The following is a 19,382-nucleotide window of genomic DNA, read 5'->3' as shown; positions in this document are numbered from 1 at the left end:
ATCATTATCAGAAACTCCCTGTCCTCTCCAACAGCTACAGGAACTTTTCCCTGCAGCCAGAAAAAATGTAAAACCTGTCTATTTATAATGACCACTGACAAGATAAAGATTCCCAACTCAAATCAGGAGACAACCACAAGATCCCATGTACTTTCAGCTTCATCACTTCTAATGTAGTGTACTTAATTATATGTACCAAGTGTCCAGCTGGTGGTCTGTACATAGGGGAGACAGGGCAAAAACTTAGAACAAGGATGAATTCTCATCGCCACACAATAAAAGAAAAAAGAATAGATCTACCTGTGGCCAAACATTTTTTATCCCTGATCACAGCATCATGGACATGAAATTACTTGTATTAAAAGGTAACTTCAAATCTCAGAGACACAGAAAAATGTGGAATTACAAACTTATGACAATCTTTGACACACTCACAGAGCAGGAGTTAATGTGTCGCATGGATTTATGTCTTTCTACATTAACTAAGGAATGTGCTCCTCAGACCATTTGGGGGCATCACAATCATGGACCAGACCTCAATCACAGGACAATAAAACTTTCACACTCCTTATCAATGAACTGTTCCAATATTCATGGACACAACTGCTTATCCCTCTCCCATACTAATAGTTCTGCTTCATGCCACTTGTCTCATCTATTGTTTTATTCCTGTGCCCTGTTGTGTATAAATATATGTCACTTCAGATTTTGTGTTATACTATGTCTAAAGAAGAGACCTGAGTAGTCTTGAAAGCTTGTAATTTGTTACCATCTTTTCAGTTAGCCAAAGGTATCAACCACTGAAGACTCTCATATTTTTCTCCAAACAGCAATTTTAAGATCTCTCTACAGGTGTTCAATGGGATTTAGATCCAAGCTCATTGGCGGTCACTTCACAACTCTCCCGCACTTTGTTTCCATCCATTTCTCGGTGCTTCTTGATGTATGTTTGGGGTCATTGCCATGCTGGCTACCCATGACCTAGAACGCAAACCCAGCTTTCTGAGACTAGGCACTACATTGCCACATAAAATCCTTTGGTAATCTTCAGATTTCATGATGCCTTGCACACAGTGAAGGCACCCAATGCCAGAGGCCGCAAAACCACTGCAAAACATCTTTGAACCTCCACCATATTCCACTGTAGTTACTGTGATCTTTTCTTTGTATGCTTCATTCTGTTTAAACAGTAGAACGATTTGCTTTACCGAAAAACTCTATATTGGTCTCCTCTGTCCACAAGACGCTTCCTCAGAAGGGTTTTAGCTTACTCATGTGCATCTTGGCAAACTGCAGTGTAGCTTTTTTATGCCTCTGTGTCAGCAGTGGGGTCCTCCTTATTCTCCTGCCATAGCGTTTCATTTAATTCAAATGTTAGCGGTTAGTTCATGCTGGCACTGATGCACCCTGAGCATGTAAGACAACTTGAATTTCTTTGGAACTTTGGTGGGGCTACTTATTCACCATCTGGACTATCCTGCGTTGCAACCTTTCGTCAATTTTTCTCTTCTGTCCACATCCAGGGAGATTAGCTACAGTGACATGGGTTGTAATTGTATTGATTATGTTGTGCACCATGGACAAAGAAACATCCGCATCTCTGGAGATGGACTTGAAAAATATAAAAAATTTCAAGATTAGAACAATTTTGGTTCTCAAGTCCTCAAACAGTTCTCTTCTTCTCTTTCTGTTCTTCGTGCTTAGTGTGGCACAAGCATGCACACATTGAATCAGCTTCTCCCTTTTTATCTGGTTTCAGGTGTGATTTTCATGTTGCCCACACCTGTTACTTGCCACAATTGAGTTTGAACGAGTTTCACATGCTTGAAACAAAGTTGTTTACCCACACCCCACAATTTTGACAAAAGGTGCCAACAATTTTGACCGGCCCAGTTTTGGTGGTTTTGTGTGAAATTATGTTCACCTAGCCTTTTTTTATCTGTTTTTTTGTGTTGTTCCCATACATATAAAGGAAATAAAAATGTATAACAAAATATGTGTAATTGCAATAATTTTCTGGGAGAATTACTTCATTTTCTGGAACAATTTCAAGGGAGCCAACACTTTGACCATGACTTGTTTTTGTTGCAGCATTTCATCCTCTACATGTTCAGCTATATTAGAAGGCTTGTAGCAAACTCCAATTAGCAGCGTTACATTATTGGCATTTCCATGTACATTTACCCATACTGACTCTACATTGTCGAAGCTCCACTCCAATGTCGTCATTTAGCACAGGTCTTAAGTTGGATTTAATGAAAATACCCACCCCTCTACCTTTTCTTCTTTCCTAACCTTTTGAATGTAGTGTAATCCTCTGTTTGTCACTCAGTCATGGCTTTCCAGCCAGGTTTCCGTAATGCCCACCACATCGTAATCTGTGGCTGACATTAGAGTCTCTTAATTCATTAATTTTGTTTGCAAGACCTCTTGCATTTGCCAGCAGACGTTTAATACTATTAATACTATTAACTATTTATTACTCCTATTTGCCTCCTTACTTTCCTTGAATGTCCCAGCCCCCTAAATCCTCATTGACCCCTACTGTCTCTCTCTGTCTACTCTATCCCCTTATTTGCACAAAAAACCTCCCTCCCCCCAGATCCTAGTTTAAAAGCTCCCCCATCCATCTGACCATTTTTCACTGCAGCACATCTGCAACCTCCCAGTTGAGGTGCAGCCTGTCCCTATTGTAGAGCCTGTAGTCAACAGAAGTAGGCCCAGTTCTCCATGAACCCAAACCCTTTATCCTGCCAATTATTTATCTCCTTAAGTTCCCGCTAACTTTCTAGTGACGCTAGTGGAATCGGCAGTATTTCTGCAAACACTACCTTAGAGGTCCTGTACTTCAGCTTCTCTCCTAATTCCCTGTGACCTTCCACCTTCCTCTAACTTTGTCATTGGTACCAATGTGTACCATGACTGCTGGGTTTTCCCCAGCCCCACCCAATAATCTGTTTATCTGATTGCAGGAAGATCCCCCATATTAACTTGGGAGCTACCGTAAGGACCATAAAATTTCCACTTAACGAGATAGTGCAGACAGCGCCTGACCCACCTAGAACTAAGAACTCGCTCTACCTCATACTCCCGACACCCTTCCAAATCCACCTCATTTATGTCTTGAGGTCCCCTCAAATTTTTTGAAAAGAGAAGAATGGAAAGAATTATGATTTTCCAGGTAATAAGAAGTTGCAAATTAACTGTCACAGGATTTAAATTTGTAATAATTTTATAAGTACCTACAAATTTAGGTGCAAACTTTCTAGATGTGAACTTTAAGCGCAGATATTTTGAGGACAACCACACAAAATCCCCCACCCTAAAGATAGAAGCATTCCTACGTCTGCAGTTAGCACCACTTTTGGCCTGGTCACTAGCTACCAAAAAATCCCTTTTGTCCTCCCTCCAGACCTTAATTAGTTGGGGACAAAATCTCTCCTCCTCTGGCAGGGAAGATTGTAATCCTGTAATATTCCCAAACACTAGATTAAAACTACAGCAGCTAAAAAAAGGCAAGGTTCTGGTAGCCTTTGAGGAACGGTTATTTAGAGCACACTCGATAAGGGGCAGAAATTCCACCCAGTCTTCCTGATTAGAGGAGACACAACATCACTAATACTGCTCTATTTCCTGGTTCATCTTTCTGATTGACCATTAGTCTCGGTATGATAGACTGAGAGAAAAAAAAACGCTTGTTACCCAATCTGGAACTAAAACTAAACAGAAATTGAACCCCTCAATCAAAAATTATGTTTTTGGGAACAGCATGAAATTTAACAATATGAGAAATGAACAAAGTTGCTAAGATCCTAGCAGTTGGCAACTTTTGAAGCGGGACCAAAAGAACCTTTTTACTCAAACGGTCCACCACCCACACAACAGTAATACCACCAGAGTTAAGCAAATCATTGACAAAGTCTATGGACAAGTGGGTCAAGGGCTGCAACGGAACATCGTTAGGGAAGAGATAACCCACTGAGCTTGATGAGAGGCTTTAGCCTTGGAACAGACTTTGCATTTCCAAACATACTCTCCAATATCCTTAAGAGCATTCTGCCACCAAAAGGACCTAGAAAGAGATCTCCAAGTGGCAGACGAACCCGCATGCCGAGCTAAAACGGAATCATGTTCTTCATTAAGAAGAGCTACACGTAAAGAGGGCAGTACATAAAGCTTGTTCATAGGTAAACCTTCCTGAGCATCCTGAATGAACTTCCTGAGATCTGACCTCATCACAGGTCCTGTGCGCACAGAACAGCCATATATGTGTTGGCGGCTCTGCAGGTGGAGATATGTGGAGATTCCCCATTACTGGGCGTGGAGGGCATTAACCCCTTCAGCACTGAGACTCTTTTGGGGTCTCGTGTGGTGTGAACAGTGACGTAACAGCTATGGACAGAATGCGGCTTAACTGGGTCCCGTCCACATTAGATCCATTCAGACGACTGCAGGATAAAGGACAGAAGCCCAGAGAAATTCTCACACAACGCCATTATTCATCTCCTAGTTCCACTGTATGTGGCAGGTACTTGATGGATCTTCTGCTTTCTGGACCGGTTCCTCCTGTAAGTCCTATTAACCCTTTCTCCCCAGAGCCTGTTTTTTCAACTTCCTGAGCAGCATCCCTTTATGAGGTAATAACTCTGGAGCTTCAGCGGATCCCATTGATTCTGAGATTGAGTTTTCATGACAAATTGTTCTTCATGTTAGTGGTAAATTTAGGACGATATTTTTTGCTTTTATTTGTGAAAATATCGGAAATTTGGAGAAAGTTTCACAATTTTCAAACCTTTAATTTTTATGCCATTGAACCTAAGAGTTTTGCGACACAAAATAGTTAATAGATAACATTTCCCATATGTCTACTTTACATCAGCACCATTATTGAAACATAATTTTTTTTATGTTAGGAAATTAGAAGGGTTAAAAGTTTATCATCAATTTCTCATTTTTTCCAATGTGTGGTGAGCACCTTGAACCCCAAGGTGCTTCATGAGCCGTGAAAATTTAAAAAAACTCCAGTAACGTTCTTCCCCGCACTCCTCCTGCACCGCTTCTCCTTTATGTCTATCCAAATAAAGATTGCAGATCCCACATACCTATGGTGAGTGCTACCATTCTTCTATTCAATTACTGCATATACATGCAGGGCTGTGGAGTCGGTAAGCCACAGTTGCGACTCCAACTCCGACTCCTGGATTTTATCAGGTTCCGACTCCGGCTCCGACTCCGACTCTGGCTCCGACTCCGACTCCTTCATAAATGGCCAATTCGTAACAATAAATTTACTGTTGTAAAATATTAACATCGTGCTTATTCAGTTTCTCACCATCATATAAGTAATCAGACCACTTAGAGCAAAAACTATATTTATTAGAATACAATTAGAATATAGCAAATAACTTTTATAAACTTTTCTAAACTCTTGTAAGTAAATATGCAATAAACACTGTTATGCAGTTAATAAAAAGAAATCTATAAATTTGTCCTCAGAAAAAGTATTGTCTCTGTCAGATCCTCCTTCATGGATGCCCTCTAATCTGTTCTAATTATTTTGAGAGCAGAGAACAACCTCTCTACACTAACTTGGGTTGGTGACAAAGCAGTAACCACTCGGGCAACATCTCTGACAATGTCAGGATACAGAGGAATCGCTTGTTGCACTGTTATTTTTGATGAACGGTCAAATTTCTCAGTTTCTTTTAGTGCACATGAAAAATTCTGCTGAAATGTACTGGCTGTGTGCTTTGATGGGGATGACTCTTCTTCTATGCGGGAACGCTTTGCACGGTCCTTGTGATCCAAATATTTTTCGAAATTAAATTCTTCATCAGTTGATGATGAGGGTGAAGATGTGGCAGGACGACCAAATTCTTCTTGTTCCTCTTGACTGTTCTGCAACCCTTTCATCCTTACTGCTATTTCAAACAGAGCTTCTTTTCCTTTAGTTAGCTGTTGATCATCTAGAAGAATCCGATGCATTGGGTCTACATAAACAGCTGCCAAAAGAATGTTATTTTGTAATAGTAGCTCCTCTCTCTGTTTCATTGATGTAGCAATGCCACTTGCAATTAACCCTCCTCTTTGGGACAGGCGAAATATAAGGTTCTTCCACTCCTTTAGGAAAATACCTGGAGTTAAGTCCTCTGCTTGTAATTTTTTAGTCACTGTAAATGGGTGCTCTAGCAATTTTTCCAGCTCAGTCACCTGATTCCACTGACTTTCATTTAGCGTCAGTTGAGGGTTAGCCATGTCTACAAGAAAGGTTTTAAGTTCAACCAAGCGCTGAATCATTAAGTAAGTACTGCCCCATCGTGTGGCTTGATCAATAATTGCCCCTTTTCCAGCACGTCTCTTCAAAATTGAGTCAACTTTAGGGGTTCTGGCAACAGTAGCCAATTTTCTCACCTTGCCAATCAGTGCAGCAGCATGTCCTTCTTGCAGACTGTCTCTTATAGCCAGCTGTAGCGTACACACAACACAGCGCATGTGATGAATGAAAGAACGTATTGACACAGTTTCAACAAGATCATCTAAACTATCATGTTGCTGTTCATCTGAAGCAACCTCAGTTTGCTCCTCAGTTACAATACTGTGTTCCTCTATTTCAAACATTTCTGTGTCTGTGGACCCAGAATGTTCTTCTAGCTGCTGGTCACCATCATTACTCTCATTCATTAGCTTAATAGTACTTATCATATTTGAAGCATTGTCAGTTACGACAGAAAGAACTTGCTCTTTTTTAAGTTCATAGTCTGGAAGAACCTTTTCCACCAAGACCTGGAGAAACTCACTGGTGTGATGAGCTTTGGTGTCTTTTACTGCCAATGTCTTGGTAACTATTTCATTTTTGTCACAAACAAATCGGACATTGATGGCAAAATAGTTCACTCTGTGACGTGTGCAGGCATCCATTTTAAGAAACAGAAAGCGTCCCTTGAGAGTTTTTTTAAGTTCTTCCTTTTGTTGAAAAGCTTCTTCGATTACTAATTTTCTAATACTCTCTCTCTCCAGAGAAACACCGAGCTTGCGGGCTATTTCCCCATTCAGACACCTAAAAGCTGGTCGAGAAAATAATGAAATAGGCACACTATCCTTTACAACAAGCTCTATGATCTGTTTTTTAAATGTATCTACTGTCATTGTCACAGTAACTTTGTCACTGACAAAATATCTTGCAACTGATGGCTGCAAAGTTCTCTGCTCCTTTGTTTGGCTGGAAGAGCTGGGCATTGGTTCATTGGTTTGGATGCAGTCTTTCTCATCCACTGCTTTCAGTACTTCTGGATGAAAGCGCTGTAAATGTCTCTTTAGATTAGAAGCTCTGGTAGGAGCATTTTTATCTTTGCCTGAATATGCACTGATCTTGGCTTCACAGCATTTGTTTTCATCTGGATCATTTGTCATACACTGACAGACATAATGTTTTCTATCTTGAGTGATGGTGAAATGTTGAAATACAGCTGATTTAATATGACGCTTCTTTGACATTCTCAGGTTTTTAATTCTGCATTCACAATCCAAATGACAATTGTTTTTCCTAAAAACAATTGTACAAAATTATTGCCAGGTCGTACAACTGATATAGTGGTCAGTAATACTGTTATTCCTCATGTACTCACAGTTAACTGATGCAAAGTTTGTTGAAAGGATAATACTTCTTACAGTCTTCCTCTTCTGAGTAGCAGCTGTGAGATTCTTGGAAGACACACACCTAGAAAACATCTAGTCTTTACTACTAAGAATTTGCAACACATTTTCACTTTCAGTTTCATACATTGTAAGTAGGGGGGTTGGGGCAGAATGAGGTTAACCAAGTATAAGATTAGATAAGGGCAGTGGAGAACAGTGACACACAAGAAGTAAAGCCCCCGTCTCACATAGCGATATCGCTAGCGAGATCGCTGCTGTGTCACGGTTTTGGTGACTCACCAGCGACCTCACCAGCGATGTCGCTATGTGTGACACTTTGCAACGATCAGGCCCCTGCTGTGAGGTCGCTGATCGCTGCAAAGTGTCCTGGACCATTTTTTGGTCGTTGGCCTCCCGCTGGCCAGCACACATCGCTGTGTGTGACCAGCGGGACCAACGATCTGGCTGGTAACCATGGTAAATATCGGGTTACTAGGGGCACGCGCGCACTTAGTAACCCGCTGTTTACCATGGATACCACTCTGCTACTGTGCGCGGAGGCTCCCGCGCACCGTAGCAGAGTGGTATCCATGGTAAACAGCGGGTTACTAGGGGCACACGCGCACTTAGTAACCCGATGTTTACCATAGTTACCAGCCTGCTCCTGCTTAAGCAGCAGGCTGGTAACGGGAGCAGGACATCGTGGAACGATTCTTTCCACGATATCGCTGCTCCCCTGATCGCTGGTGAGCCTGCCTATTTGACAGCTCACCAGCGATGTATTAGCGATGCAGCAACGATCCCTGACAGGTCGTATCGTTGTCGGGATCGCTGCTGCATCGCTTAGTGTGACGGGGCCTTAAGAAATGTCTCTATCTCCAGCAGAACTGCTTATCACTGTTGTTCTTAGTTTGATAGAACATATATATTTGAGTAACATTTATAAAATTCATATGAAAGTTCAATTATGAAATATTAATACATTTTTTTTAAAGCTGGAGTCGGAGTCGGAACATTTCTACCGACTCCGACTCCAACCAAAACTAACTCCGACTCCACGACTCCGACTCCACAGCCCTGCTTCTGATGCAGCAGATCCAACAGCAGCAAAGACAAATGAAAATCTTGGCAGAGCAGATCCGTGGCAGGATGACTGCCACATCCTCAGATCCAGGTGATGACACATACGTCAGGAAGACGGTAAGAAGAGCATTACAAAAGATGACCCCGGGTGATGACGTTGAGGCGTTCCTGACTGTCTTTGAGAGGGTGGCAGAGCGGGAAAAATTGTCTCCGGAGCAGTAGGCGGAGATGCTGGCGCCATATTTGACAGGCGAGCCGCAGAAGGCATATTATGACTTGGCCTTGCAGGACGCGAAAGAGTACGCTAAGTTGAAAACTGAGATTCTGGCATGCTTAGGAGTGACTCTGACTGTCAGGGCGCAACGGGTGCACCACTGGGCCTATTGCAGTGACAAACCTCCCCAGTCCCAGATGTTCGACCTCCTACACCTGGTCCAAAAGTGGTTGCAACCTGAATCTTCTTCCCCAGCACAGATGGTGGAGAAGGTCATTATAGACAGGTTTATACACTCTCTTCCGAAGTCGGTGAAATCCTGGGTTGCCCAGGGAGATCCCCATAATGCCGATGACTTGGTGCGGTTGGTAGAAAGATACCAGGTGGTTGTGAGTCCGTTGGGAAAACAAGGGGTCGTAGCCTCTCAATACTTGGGTTCTCAAAAGGCAGCGGACACCCAAAAGAAGGGAGCTAGCGCCACAACTGAGGGGCGTCATAGAGTTCAGGAGGGGTCTGAGTTGCTGCCCAAGGGCCCACCCCATAATATAGTGTGTTGGAGATGTCATACCCCTGGCCATACTGCGCCCGGTGTCCCATAAACTCTGAGCCAATGGACTGCAACATGGGCCGACGTTGCTCTTATTTTGCCTACCCCGCCTGCAGCGTGGTTTCTCTACATCGCAAGGGCCCTCAGGCATGCTCAGTGTCAGTAAACGGGGCACAAGTCTCTGGACTATTGGACTCAGGAAGTTTGATGACCCTGATAAGGGCCACACTCCCTCATTGACTGATTCCTGGGAAGGTGGTGGGTGTCCGGTGTATCCATGGGGACGCTAAGAACTATCCTGTGGCTACGGTGGATGTAAACACGGACTGTGGCACCACATCTCATGAAGTGGCGGTCGTTAAGGACCTATTTCATCCCATAATAATTGGACGTGACTTTGCATTATTCTAGGAAATGTGGGGGAAAGCGGGGACACACGTGGCTCTGCTCCGTACACCTCATACACACACACGGCTCCGCTCCGCACGCCTCGTACACACGCAGTTTCGCTCTGTACACCTCGTACACATGCAGTTTCGCTCCGTACACCTCGTACACGCGCGGCTCCGCTCCGTACACCTCATACACACACACGACTCCGCTCCGTACGCCTCGTAGACACGTAGTTTCGCTCCGTACACCTCGTACACGCACGGCTCCGCTCCGTACGCCTCGTACATGCGCGGCTCCGCTCCGTACGCCTTGTACACGCGCGGCTCCGCTCCGTACGCCTCTTACACGCGCGGCTCCGCTCCGTACGCCTCTTACACGCGCGGCTCCGCTCCATACGCCTCGTACACACGCGGCTCCGCTCCGTACGCCTCATACACACGGCTCCGTTCTGCACGCCTCGTACACACGCGGCTCGGCTCCGTACACCTCGTACACACGCGGCTCCGCTCCGTACACCTCGTACACACGCGGCTCCGCTCCGTACACCTCGCACACACGCGGCTCCGCTCCGTACACCTCGTACACACGCGGCTCCGCTCCGTACACCTCGTACACACGCGGCTCCGCTCCGTACACCTCGTACACACGCGGCTCCGCTCCGTACACCTCGTACACACGCGGCTCCGCTCCGTACACCTCGTACACACGCGGCTCCGCTCCGTACACCTCGTACACACGCGGCTCCGCTCCGTACACCTCGTACACACGCGGCTCTGCTACATCCAAACTGTAAACCCCTCCTGACCCCACACATAAACTTCAGCTCATCCATCACCATGACAACCAGCACAGCAGAGTCCTGCATCCACTGAGGCCTCTGATCATGTGACCCCTGACTCCTCCCCTCCTGTGACCTCATCACAGCTCCTGTGCGCACAGAGCAGCCATATATGTGGTGGCGGCTCTGCAGGTGGAGGTACGTGGAGACCCCATTACTGGACCATTAATACTGGATATATATTGCACAGGGAATATCGCAGCCGATTCCCTCTAGAATAATCCTGGAATCGCAGCATTAGATGATTATTTCTCAGCAGTTTCTATGGCAGACCTCCCAGCGTCCCGTACTCTGTGGGACTGTCCCGTCCCGTCCCGTCACGTCTCAGCTGTTCTCCGGCTTATACTCCCCTCTCGGACATCTTCGTAGCTCCTCCCTGTGAAGCGCATAAATTACACTTATAATATTCACTTCACTTTACGGGAATCTGTAAATGCCGTGATTGATATTTTTTCTCTATTAAACTTATAAGAAATGTATTAAAAGCGTAACGCTGTGGCCGTGTTCACACGTAGATTAAGTGTGGCATTTTCTTTAATGCTCTTTTCTGCACGTTTTCTGTAGATGTCTGCAGCACACGACGCAGTAACAATCTTCTCTGATTATTGGTGTTTGCTGCGTTTCTTTTATGCGTTTTCCTGCTTATTTGATGCAGATGTGAAGACGCGTTTTTAACGCTTTTTTCTAAGTACAGAAAAGCTTTGATTCTGCACTTAAAAATGCAACTGTTTTTTTCTTCATGCTTTTTTTTTTCAGAAGAAGCCTATAGAGAAAAAATGCACCAAAACCGCATATTTCAGCAGCGTCTTCAGGCCACAGAGGGCGGAGATTTCATGGAATCACATTCCGGAGCGTGTGTCCGTGTGATCCACGTGTAGACATGTCCGTTTTTGGCCATCAGCACGGATCACACAGCTCCATTCAAGTCAAAGGATCCATATAAACACATACCGCACACGGATGCCATCCATGTGACACATACCGGCAGTTGGGAATTAGTGTACAGTTAGCGCTGTTCCCAAGCGCCGGGTGCTGAACGTTGCCCTCATCATTGTTCCCTGCTGGCGTTGCGATCAACACCAGCAGGGACAATGATGAGAGTAGTAGTCTGCTCCCGGTTTCTCCACCTGTAAAAATAAAATAAAAAAATCCATATTCTCACCTAAGTGTCCTCCGCTGTAATCCATGCGACCGATCACACCGAGGAACTGAAGAGAATGAATCCTGCAGCGAGTGGGCCCCGGAGCTGTGCTGAGCTCATGAGCAGTTTCCTGTCACTTGCTGAGGGCAGCTCTGGGGCCCGCTCGCTGTTGGAGTGATCGGTCCCATGGATTACAGCTACTACTCTCATCATTTTCCCTGCTGGTGCTGATCACAGCGCCAGCAGGAAACAATGATGAGGAACAGCACTAACTGTACACTGATTCCCAAGCGCCGATATGTGTGCTCCTGATGCGGCACACGGGCAGCACATGGTTGCCACACGTGTGCCACACACGGACACTGATATCTCCGGTACTGTTTTTTCCTGTACCGGAAATATCCAGACGTGTGAAACCGGCCTAACTGTCCAAGCAAAGTGGATGTGATTTCATGAGAATTGTGCCCCCTTGTGATAAATAAGGTGGAAAAGGCCTAAAAAATGCGGCAATAATTAGAGAAGATTGTTATTCTGTAGTTTGGTGCGAATCTTGCAGAACGCCAAAAACACAGTATTTCTGCACTATGTGAACACGGCCTTACAGAAAAGCCGGATGTCGTATAGTGAAGCTACAAAAAAATGAGAAAGTTCTGCCGGCTCCGACTGTGAATGAAGGAACAAAAAAATAATCTACAGGTCCCAACAAGAGATGAGCAGGACGCACAGATGACGGCGCGCTGCCCTGGGTGATCAAAAGTCGCGCTGGGGACTAATTGGTGGGAAAACTATCACCTTTAATGATCCTCCAACAGTTCTGGCATGAAAAACACGGAAAAGTGCCCCTTTATGGATTTGAAAGAAAGTCTGTTTAGACACTTTAGCTTAATAGTATCAGCTCTAATCAAATGGTTAGATTGTGATTTACCCTGAAGATACACAAATTGTGGGGTGTTTTTTGTGCAGGAATCATGTATTGCTCCCATAGTACAGTGCCCCTTTCTTGGTTCCCACACACAGTATAATGTTCCCCCAGTACCTCCATCCCCAATTTTATTTTTTTGGGGTGTTTTTCATGCAATGTAGGGAAACCTACGTGAAAATGTTAAAAAATATCCCATCATATCCAGAGAAAGAAAAATACACTACACATGGAGAATTTGGCATTAAATATCTCTTGTCTCCATGCTTTTTCAAACAAGCTTTTATAAAAGCCTCAAACTTCTGAGTGTGAATCAAACATGAGATCTAACGTGATAGAAAATTACAGTCCGGTGAAGACGGGAAACATATAGATGGCCGGTGGTGATGTAGTCAGTGACGGACTCTGGCCAAATACGTTTATAGAGACGTAGTAGAAGATGAAGATGTCATCCTCATCATGAAGTAATTATTTTTCATTTAGCTTTATGGAAGATGAGTCTATGAGAAACGTATTCAGCTGCAGACTCCGAGGAAGAAACTGCTTGTTGTCTGAGGCCTAAAATATATAGGTTTTATTACTAGATGTAAAGAAGAAAACTAAATACTGTAAAATAATAAATCTCCTGATATGTTTCCCCTCATTATTTCCAGCAATTGTATTATTACACAGGATTTTTATGATGTTACACAGGCTCATCATCTTCTCATTCAGGTCTCTACAATATCGGATCCTCTCAGTGAAGATCTTCTGTATAAGAGAATTTTCCTCAAGGATGAATATGGACAGGGACAAGATGGTGGAGAGGATATTGCACCTCACCCTAGAGATCCTCTTCCGGCTTACTGGAGAGGTGAGAGATTTTGATGATGTCACATTCCATCATTCTTATCTATGGGAATAACAGATGGACAGAACTGGAGAGGTGAGGAAATGTCTCTAGTGAGATTTATTAATGTGTCTCTCCATAACCAGGATTACATAGTAGTGAAGAAGACCTCTAGTGAGCGCTGTCAGGACCCTGTGTCTGAGGGATGGGGAAGACCCCTGAGCCCAATCACGGGACCTCCACCTCACCCCCTGATACATGAGGACATCAATGATCAGAAGATCCTAGAACTCACCTACAAGATGATTGAGCTGCTGACTGGAGAGGTGACACTGCTGGGAATGCTGGGATATTATACAGTAACACTATGAAGGGATCGGGGGGATGACGGTATCATTGTATGTGTCAGGTTCCTATAAGGTGTCAGGATGTCACCGTCTATTTCTCCATGGAGGAGTGGGAGTATTTAGAAGGACATAAAGATCTGTACAAGGACATCATGATGGAGGTTCTCCAGCCCCTCACATCACCAGGTAATAGACAGGACTAAATACACACGGCCTATAATTATCTGTATGTAAAGAATGAATTCAGTCCCTGTATGTGTTCCCTCCAGATCTATCCAGTAAGAAGACAACACCAGAGAGATGTCGCCGTCCTCTTCTTCCACATGACTGTAAACAAGAAGATCCCAATGTTCCTCAGTATCATCAGGTAGATGGAGAGAAGGTGTCATGAGATCTGCCCTATGATGTGTAGACGGCTGTGAAGGTCTTGTGTTCAGTCTTGTTTTATCCCCCAGTATTATATGGTTTATACTTGTGTAATGAGGACGGTGGAGATGACAGGATTAGAGCTGATCATAGATGGGACTTCTCCATCTGTCTGTGACTTTTACAATATTTGTTTCAGGGTGAAGATCTGACCCATATTAATACTACAGAGACATATGTGAGGGGTGATGAGCGGTGTAAAGAGGAGATTCCTACATATGACCACCCAGGTGAGTAGTAACCACTAAATGCAGAGAAGTCACAGATTCTTCTCCGTCACCGTCTGTGTCTGCTTTATCGGTTGTGTAGTCCGGCCGTATCACAATCATGTTATCACCATTTTGCCGCTAGACCACAACATTCTCCTCCACCCCAAAACTGTTCAAATGACTTAGGGCAAGGGTGGGCAATTCATTTTCCCGAGGGGCCACATTAGAGATCGTGACTGTTGTGAAGGGCCGAACCAATTGGCTGAAATTAATTCTGCTCAATATTAATATCAATATATTAATGATAATATTAATATAATTAATAATTAATTGCATCAATTAATTGCATTAATATGGAGCTGAATTAAGTATGCTGACCTCTAACTATATACAACTTAAACCTGAATACAGCCCCTTCTATATATCGTATGAGCCCCCACACAGCCTCCCCATATACAGCATGAGCCCCCACACAGCCTCCCCATATACAGCATGAGCCCCCACACAGCCTCCCCATATACAGCATGAGCCCCCACACAGCCTCCCCAAATAAAGCATGAGCCCCACACAGCCTGCTCATATGCAGTATGAGCCCCACACAGCCACCCCATATACAGCATGAGCCCCACACAGCCTGCTCATATGCAGTATGAGCCCCACACAGCCTCCTCATATGCAGTATGAGCCCCACACAGCCTCCCCATATACAGCATGAGTTCAACACAGCTTCCCCATATACGACATGAGCCCCCACCCAGCCTCCCCATATACGGCATGAGCCCCACACAGCCTCCCCATATACAGCATGAGCCTCCACACTGCCTCCCCATATACAGCATGAGCCCCCACACAGCCTCCCCATATACAACATGAGCCCCCACAAAGCCTCCCCATATACAAAATGAGCCCCCACACAGCCTCCCCATATACAGCATGAGCCCCCACACAGCCTCCCCATATACAGCATGAGCCCCCTCACAGCCTCCCCATATACAGCATGAGCCCCCACACAGCCTCCCCATATACAGCATGAGCCCCCTCACAGCCTCCCCATATACAGCATGAGCCCCCACACAGCCTCCCCATATACAGCATGAGCCCCCACACAGCCTCCCCATATTCAACACTGCCTCCCCATATTCAGCATGAGCCCCACACAGCCTCCCCATATACAGCATGAGCTCCACACAGCCTGCCCATATGCAGCATGAGCCCCACACAGCCTACCCCATGCACAGCCAGAGAGCCCCATAGCCTGCCCCATGCACAGCCAGAGAGCCCCATAGCCTGCCCCATGCACAGCCAGAGAGCCCCATAGCCTGCCCCATGCACAGCCAGAGAGCCCCATAGCCTGCCCCATGTACAGCCAAAGAGCAGAGAGCCTCATGGCCTGCCCCATGCTCAGCATGAGAGCCTCATGGCCTGCCCCATGCTCGGCATGAGAGCCCCATGGCCTGCCCCATGCTCGGCATGAGAGCCCCATGGCCTGCCCCATGCTCGTCATGAGAGCCCCATGGCCTGCCCCATGCTCGGCATGAGAGCCCCATGGCCTGCCCCATGCTCGGCATGAGAGCCCCATGGCCTGCCCCATGCTCGGCATGAGAGCCCCATAGCCTGCCCCATGCACAGCCAGAGAGCCCCATAGCCTGCCCCATGTACAGCCAAAGAGCAGAGAGCCACATGGCCTGCCCCATGCTCAGCATGAGAGCCTCATGGCCTGCCCCATGCTCTGCATGAGAGCCCCATGGCCTGCCCCATGCTCGGCATGAGAGCCCCATGGCCTGCCCCATGCTCGGCATGAGAGCCCCATGGCCTGCCCCATGCTCGGCATGAGAGCCCCATGGCCTGCCCCATGCTCGGCATGAGAGCCCCATGGCCTGCCCCATGCTCGGCATGAGAGCCCCATGGCCTGCCCCATGCACAGCCAGAGAGCCCCATAGCCTGCCCCATGCACAGCCAGAGAGCCCCATAGCCTGCCCCATGTACAGCCAAAGAGCAGAGAGCCTCATGGCCTGCCCCATGCTCAGCATGAGAGCCTCATGGCCTGCCCCATGCTCGGCATGAGAGCCCCATGGCCTGCCCCATGCTCGGCATGAGAGCCCCATGGCCTGCCCCATGCTCGTCATGAGAGCCCCATGGCCTGCCCCATGCTCGGCATGAGAGCCCCATGGCCTGCCCCATGCTCGGCATGAGAGCCCCATGGCCTGCCCCATGCTCGGCATGAGAGCCCCATAGCCTGCCCCATGCACAGCCAGAGAGCCCCATAGCCTGCCCCATGTACAGCCAAAGAGCAGAGAGCCTCATGGCCTGCCCCATGCTCAGCATGAGAGCCTCATGGCCTGCCCCATGCTCGGCATGAGAGCCCCATGGCCTGCCCCATGCTCGGCATGAGAGCCCCATGGCCTGCCCCATGCTCGTCATGAGAGCCCCATGGCCTGCCCCATGCTCGGCATGAGAGCCCCATGGCCTGCCCCATGCTCGGCATGAGAGCCCCATGGCCTGCCCCATGCTCGGCATGAGAGCCCCATAGCCTGCCCCATGCACAGCCAGAGAGCCCCATAGCCTGCCCCATGTACAGCCAAAGAGCAGAGAGCCACATGGCCTGCCCCATGCTCAGCATGAGAGCCTCATGGCCTGCCCCATGCTCTGCATGAGAGCCCCATGGCCTGCCCCATGCTCGGCATGAGAGCCCCATGGCCTGCCCCATGCTCGGCATGAGAGCCCCATGGCCTGCCCCATGCTCGGCATGAGAGCCCCATGGCCTGCCCCATGCTCGGCATGAGAGCCCCATGGCCTGCCCCATGCTCGGCATGAGAGCCCCATGGCCTGCCCCATGCTCGGCATGAGAGCCCCATGGCCTGCCCCATGCTCGGCATGAGAGCCCCATGGCCTGCCCCATGCTCGGCATGAGAGCCCCATGGCCTGCCCCATGCTCGGCATGAGAGCCCATGCTCACCTCGCTTCACCCGACGCTCTGCCTCTGTTGCTCTCTCTGCTGCTTCACATACTGATTTGTGGAGGAAGGGGCCAAAGGCCCCTCCTCCACCAATGTATTCGGCGCGGATGGAGAGTTTGGAGACAGCAGACGGCCGGCGAGCAGGCGGTGGGGGAGGGCGTGGTGCGTCCCGTAGGCCACTGTTTTCCAGCCCCTCGGCCATTTCAGTCCGCGGGCTCGACTCGAGCAGCCAGAGGGCCGGATGTGCGGGCCGCACTTTGCCCAGGTTTGGCTTAGGGCAGTGAAAGCCCTTTTTCTAGAGAACTTGCAACCTGGGAGATCCACTGACCCCCTGGGATTAGAAGACGCTGACCGTTACCTGCCCAGATCTGTAAACTACAAAACCAAATGACAGCGTACGTAGAATGTGCTGACAAGCGAGAAAAATCACTTGAAAAATAAATAGACAGTTTAGATTGCCAAGAGCCACCGAGCCCCATACTCCAATTACCCCAGAGAGGTTTCACCACTAGTTACTTATTTATTACTGATGGAGACTGATGAATTTGATCATTTCAGTAGATGTGTTATTGTCTATACTCACAGTTTTGACTATAGTACTTAGTGCCCAAAATACTCTGATTTAACCCCTTCTTGCAGCCAGTTTTATGTTCCTAATTAGGCCCCATTTTTCAAATCTGACGTGTGTCACTTTATGTGGTGATAACTTTGGAATTCTTCACTAAGGATACATTGACATCCATCGCAGCATTTAGAAGACAGGCAGAGGGACAGAGCCCCCTCTGCCATCCGATCGGATTGCAAAAATCGGTGGTGGGCTCAGTGGCGTTTTTTTTTCCAGCACCGATTAGATTACGATCGCGCTGAAAAAAAATCGCAGCATGCTGGATTCAGATCGCACACACATATATAAGACTTTGGGTGCATGTGAAACATTGCACTGCACTCGGATATCACCCGAGCGCAGTTCGATTCCCGCCGACACCAGCAACTGAGGAGTTGGAGAAATTGATTTCTCCATTCCCTCCGCAGCTGTGCTGCGATCCTCTCTGTGCGAGAGGATCGGAGCACAGAGCACTGACATTCGGCTCCCGCTCGCAGCAAGCATGAGCTGAATGTCATTAGCATATCGGATCGGATACCTTATGCTAGTGGGCTCCCGGCCTTTCAGAGCATTTAGTGTGGAGAGGGCCTGGAGGCACGAGCTCTGGAGCTGTGATGTTCATGTTAAGCAAAGCTAAACCTTTGGTTGTTTATACTGAAGCGTGGCAAGGCAGGCACAGATCTGGCCAAGGTTACAAAAGAATTTCTGCATTACTCAAGGTTCTTAAGAGCACAATGTCCTCCATAATCCTTAAATGGAAGAAGTTTGGGACCACCAGAAGCCTTCCTAGACCTGGCCGCCCAGCCAAACTGAGCAATCGTGGGACAAGAACCTTGGTGAGAGAGGTAAAGAAAAACCCCAAGATCACTGTGTCTGAGATCCAGAGATGCAGTAGGGAGATGGGAGAAAGTTCCACAAAGTCACTGCAGTCCTCCACCAGTGGACCGACATAAGTCTCTCCTCAGTGCAAGACATGAAATCCTGCATAGAGTTTGCTCAAAAACACATGAAGGAATCCCAGACTATGAGAAATAAGATTCTATGGTCTGATGAGGCGAAGGTAGAACTTTTTGGTGATAATTCTAAGCGGTATGTGTGGAGAAAACCAGGCACTGCTCATCACCTGCCCAATACAATCCCAACAGTGAAACATGGTGGTCGCAGCATCATGTTATGGGGGTGTTTTTCCAGCTGCACGGACAGGACGACTGGTTGCAATTGAAGGAAACATGAATGCGGCC

General features: G+C 47.1%; 1 protein-coding gene across 2 annotated transcripts in view; it reads left to right on the top strand.

Annotated features, from left to right (window-relative positions):
- The window catches only part of LOC141191625 (uncharacterized), a 65,934-nt gene that overhangs the window by 34,562 nt on the left and 11,990 nt on the right, over positions 1–19,382 (top strand). Inside the window, exons 1-6 of one of the 2 annotated variants that reach the window (XM_073661557.1) lie at positions 10,796–10,848; positions 13,485–13,623; positions 13,746–13,925; positions 14,009–14,132; positions 14,216–14,313; positions 14,512–14,602. The exons of the other annotated variant lie outside the window; for it this stretch is intronic. Of the exons in view, the coding sequence (XP_073517658.1) occupies positions 10,823–10,848; positions 13,485–13,623; positions 13,746–13,925; positions 14,009–14,132; positions 14,216–14,313; positions 14,512–14,602 (658 nt within the window). The 5' untranslated portion in view covers positions 10,796–10,822. Of the gene's footprint in view, positions 1–10,795; positions 10,849–13,484; positions 13,624–13,745; positions 13,926–14,008; positions 14,133–14,215; positions 14,314–14,511; positions 14,603–19,382 lie in introns of those variants that run through there. 2 annotated transcript variants of the gene reach the window in all.

Source organism: Phyllobates terribilis, unplaced genomic scaffold, assembly GCF_046119375.1.
Source record: "Phyllobates terribilis strain yellow unplaced genomic scaffold, ASM4611937v1 Scaffold_49__1_contigs__length_9717188, whole genome shotgun sequence".
NCBI classification, from domain to species: domain Eukaryota; kingdom Metazoa; phylum Chordata; class Amphibia; order Anura; family Dendrobatidae; genus Phyllobates; species Phyllobates terribilis.
Note: the sequence above shows the minus strand (reverse complement) of the source record. Positions and strands in the feature narration are given on the sequence as shown.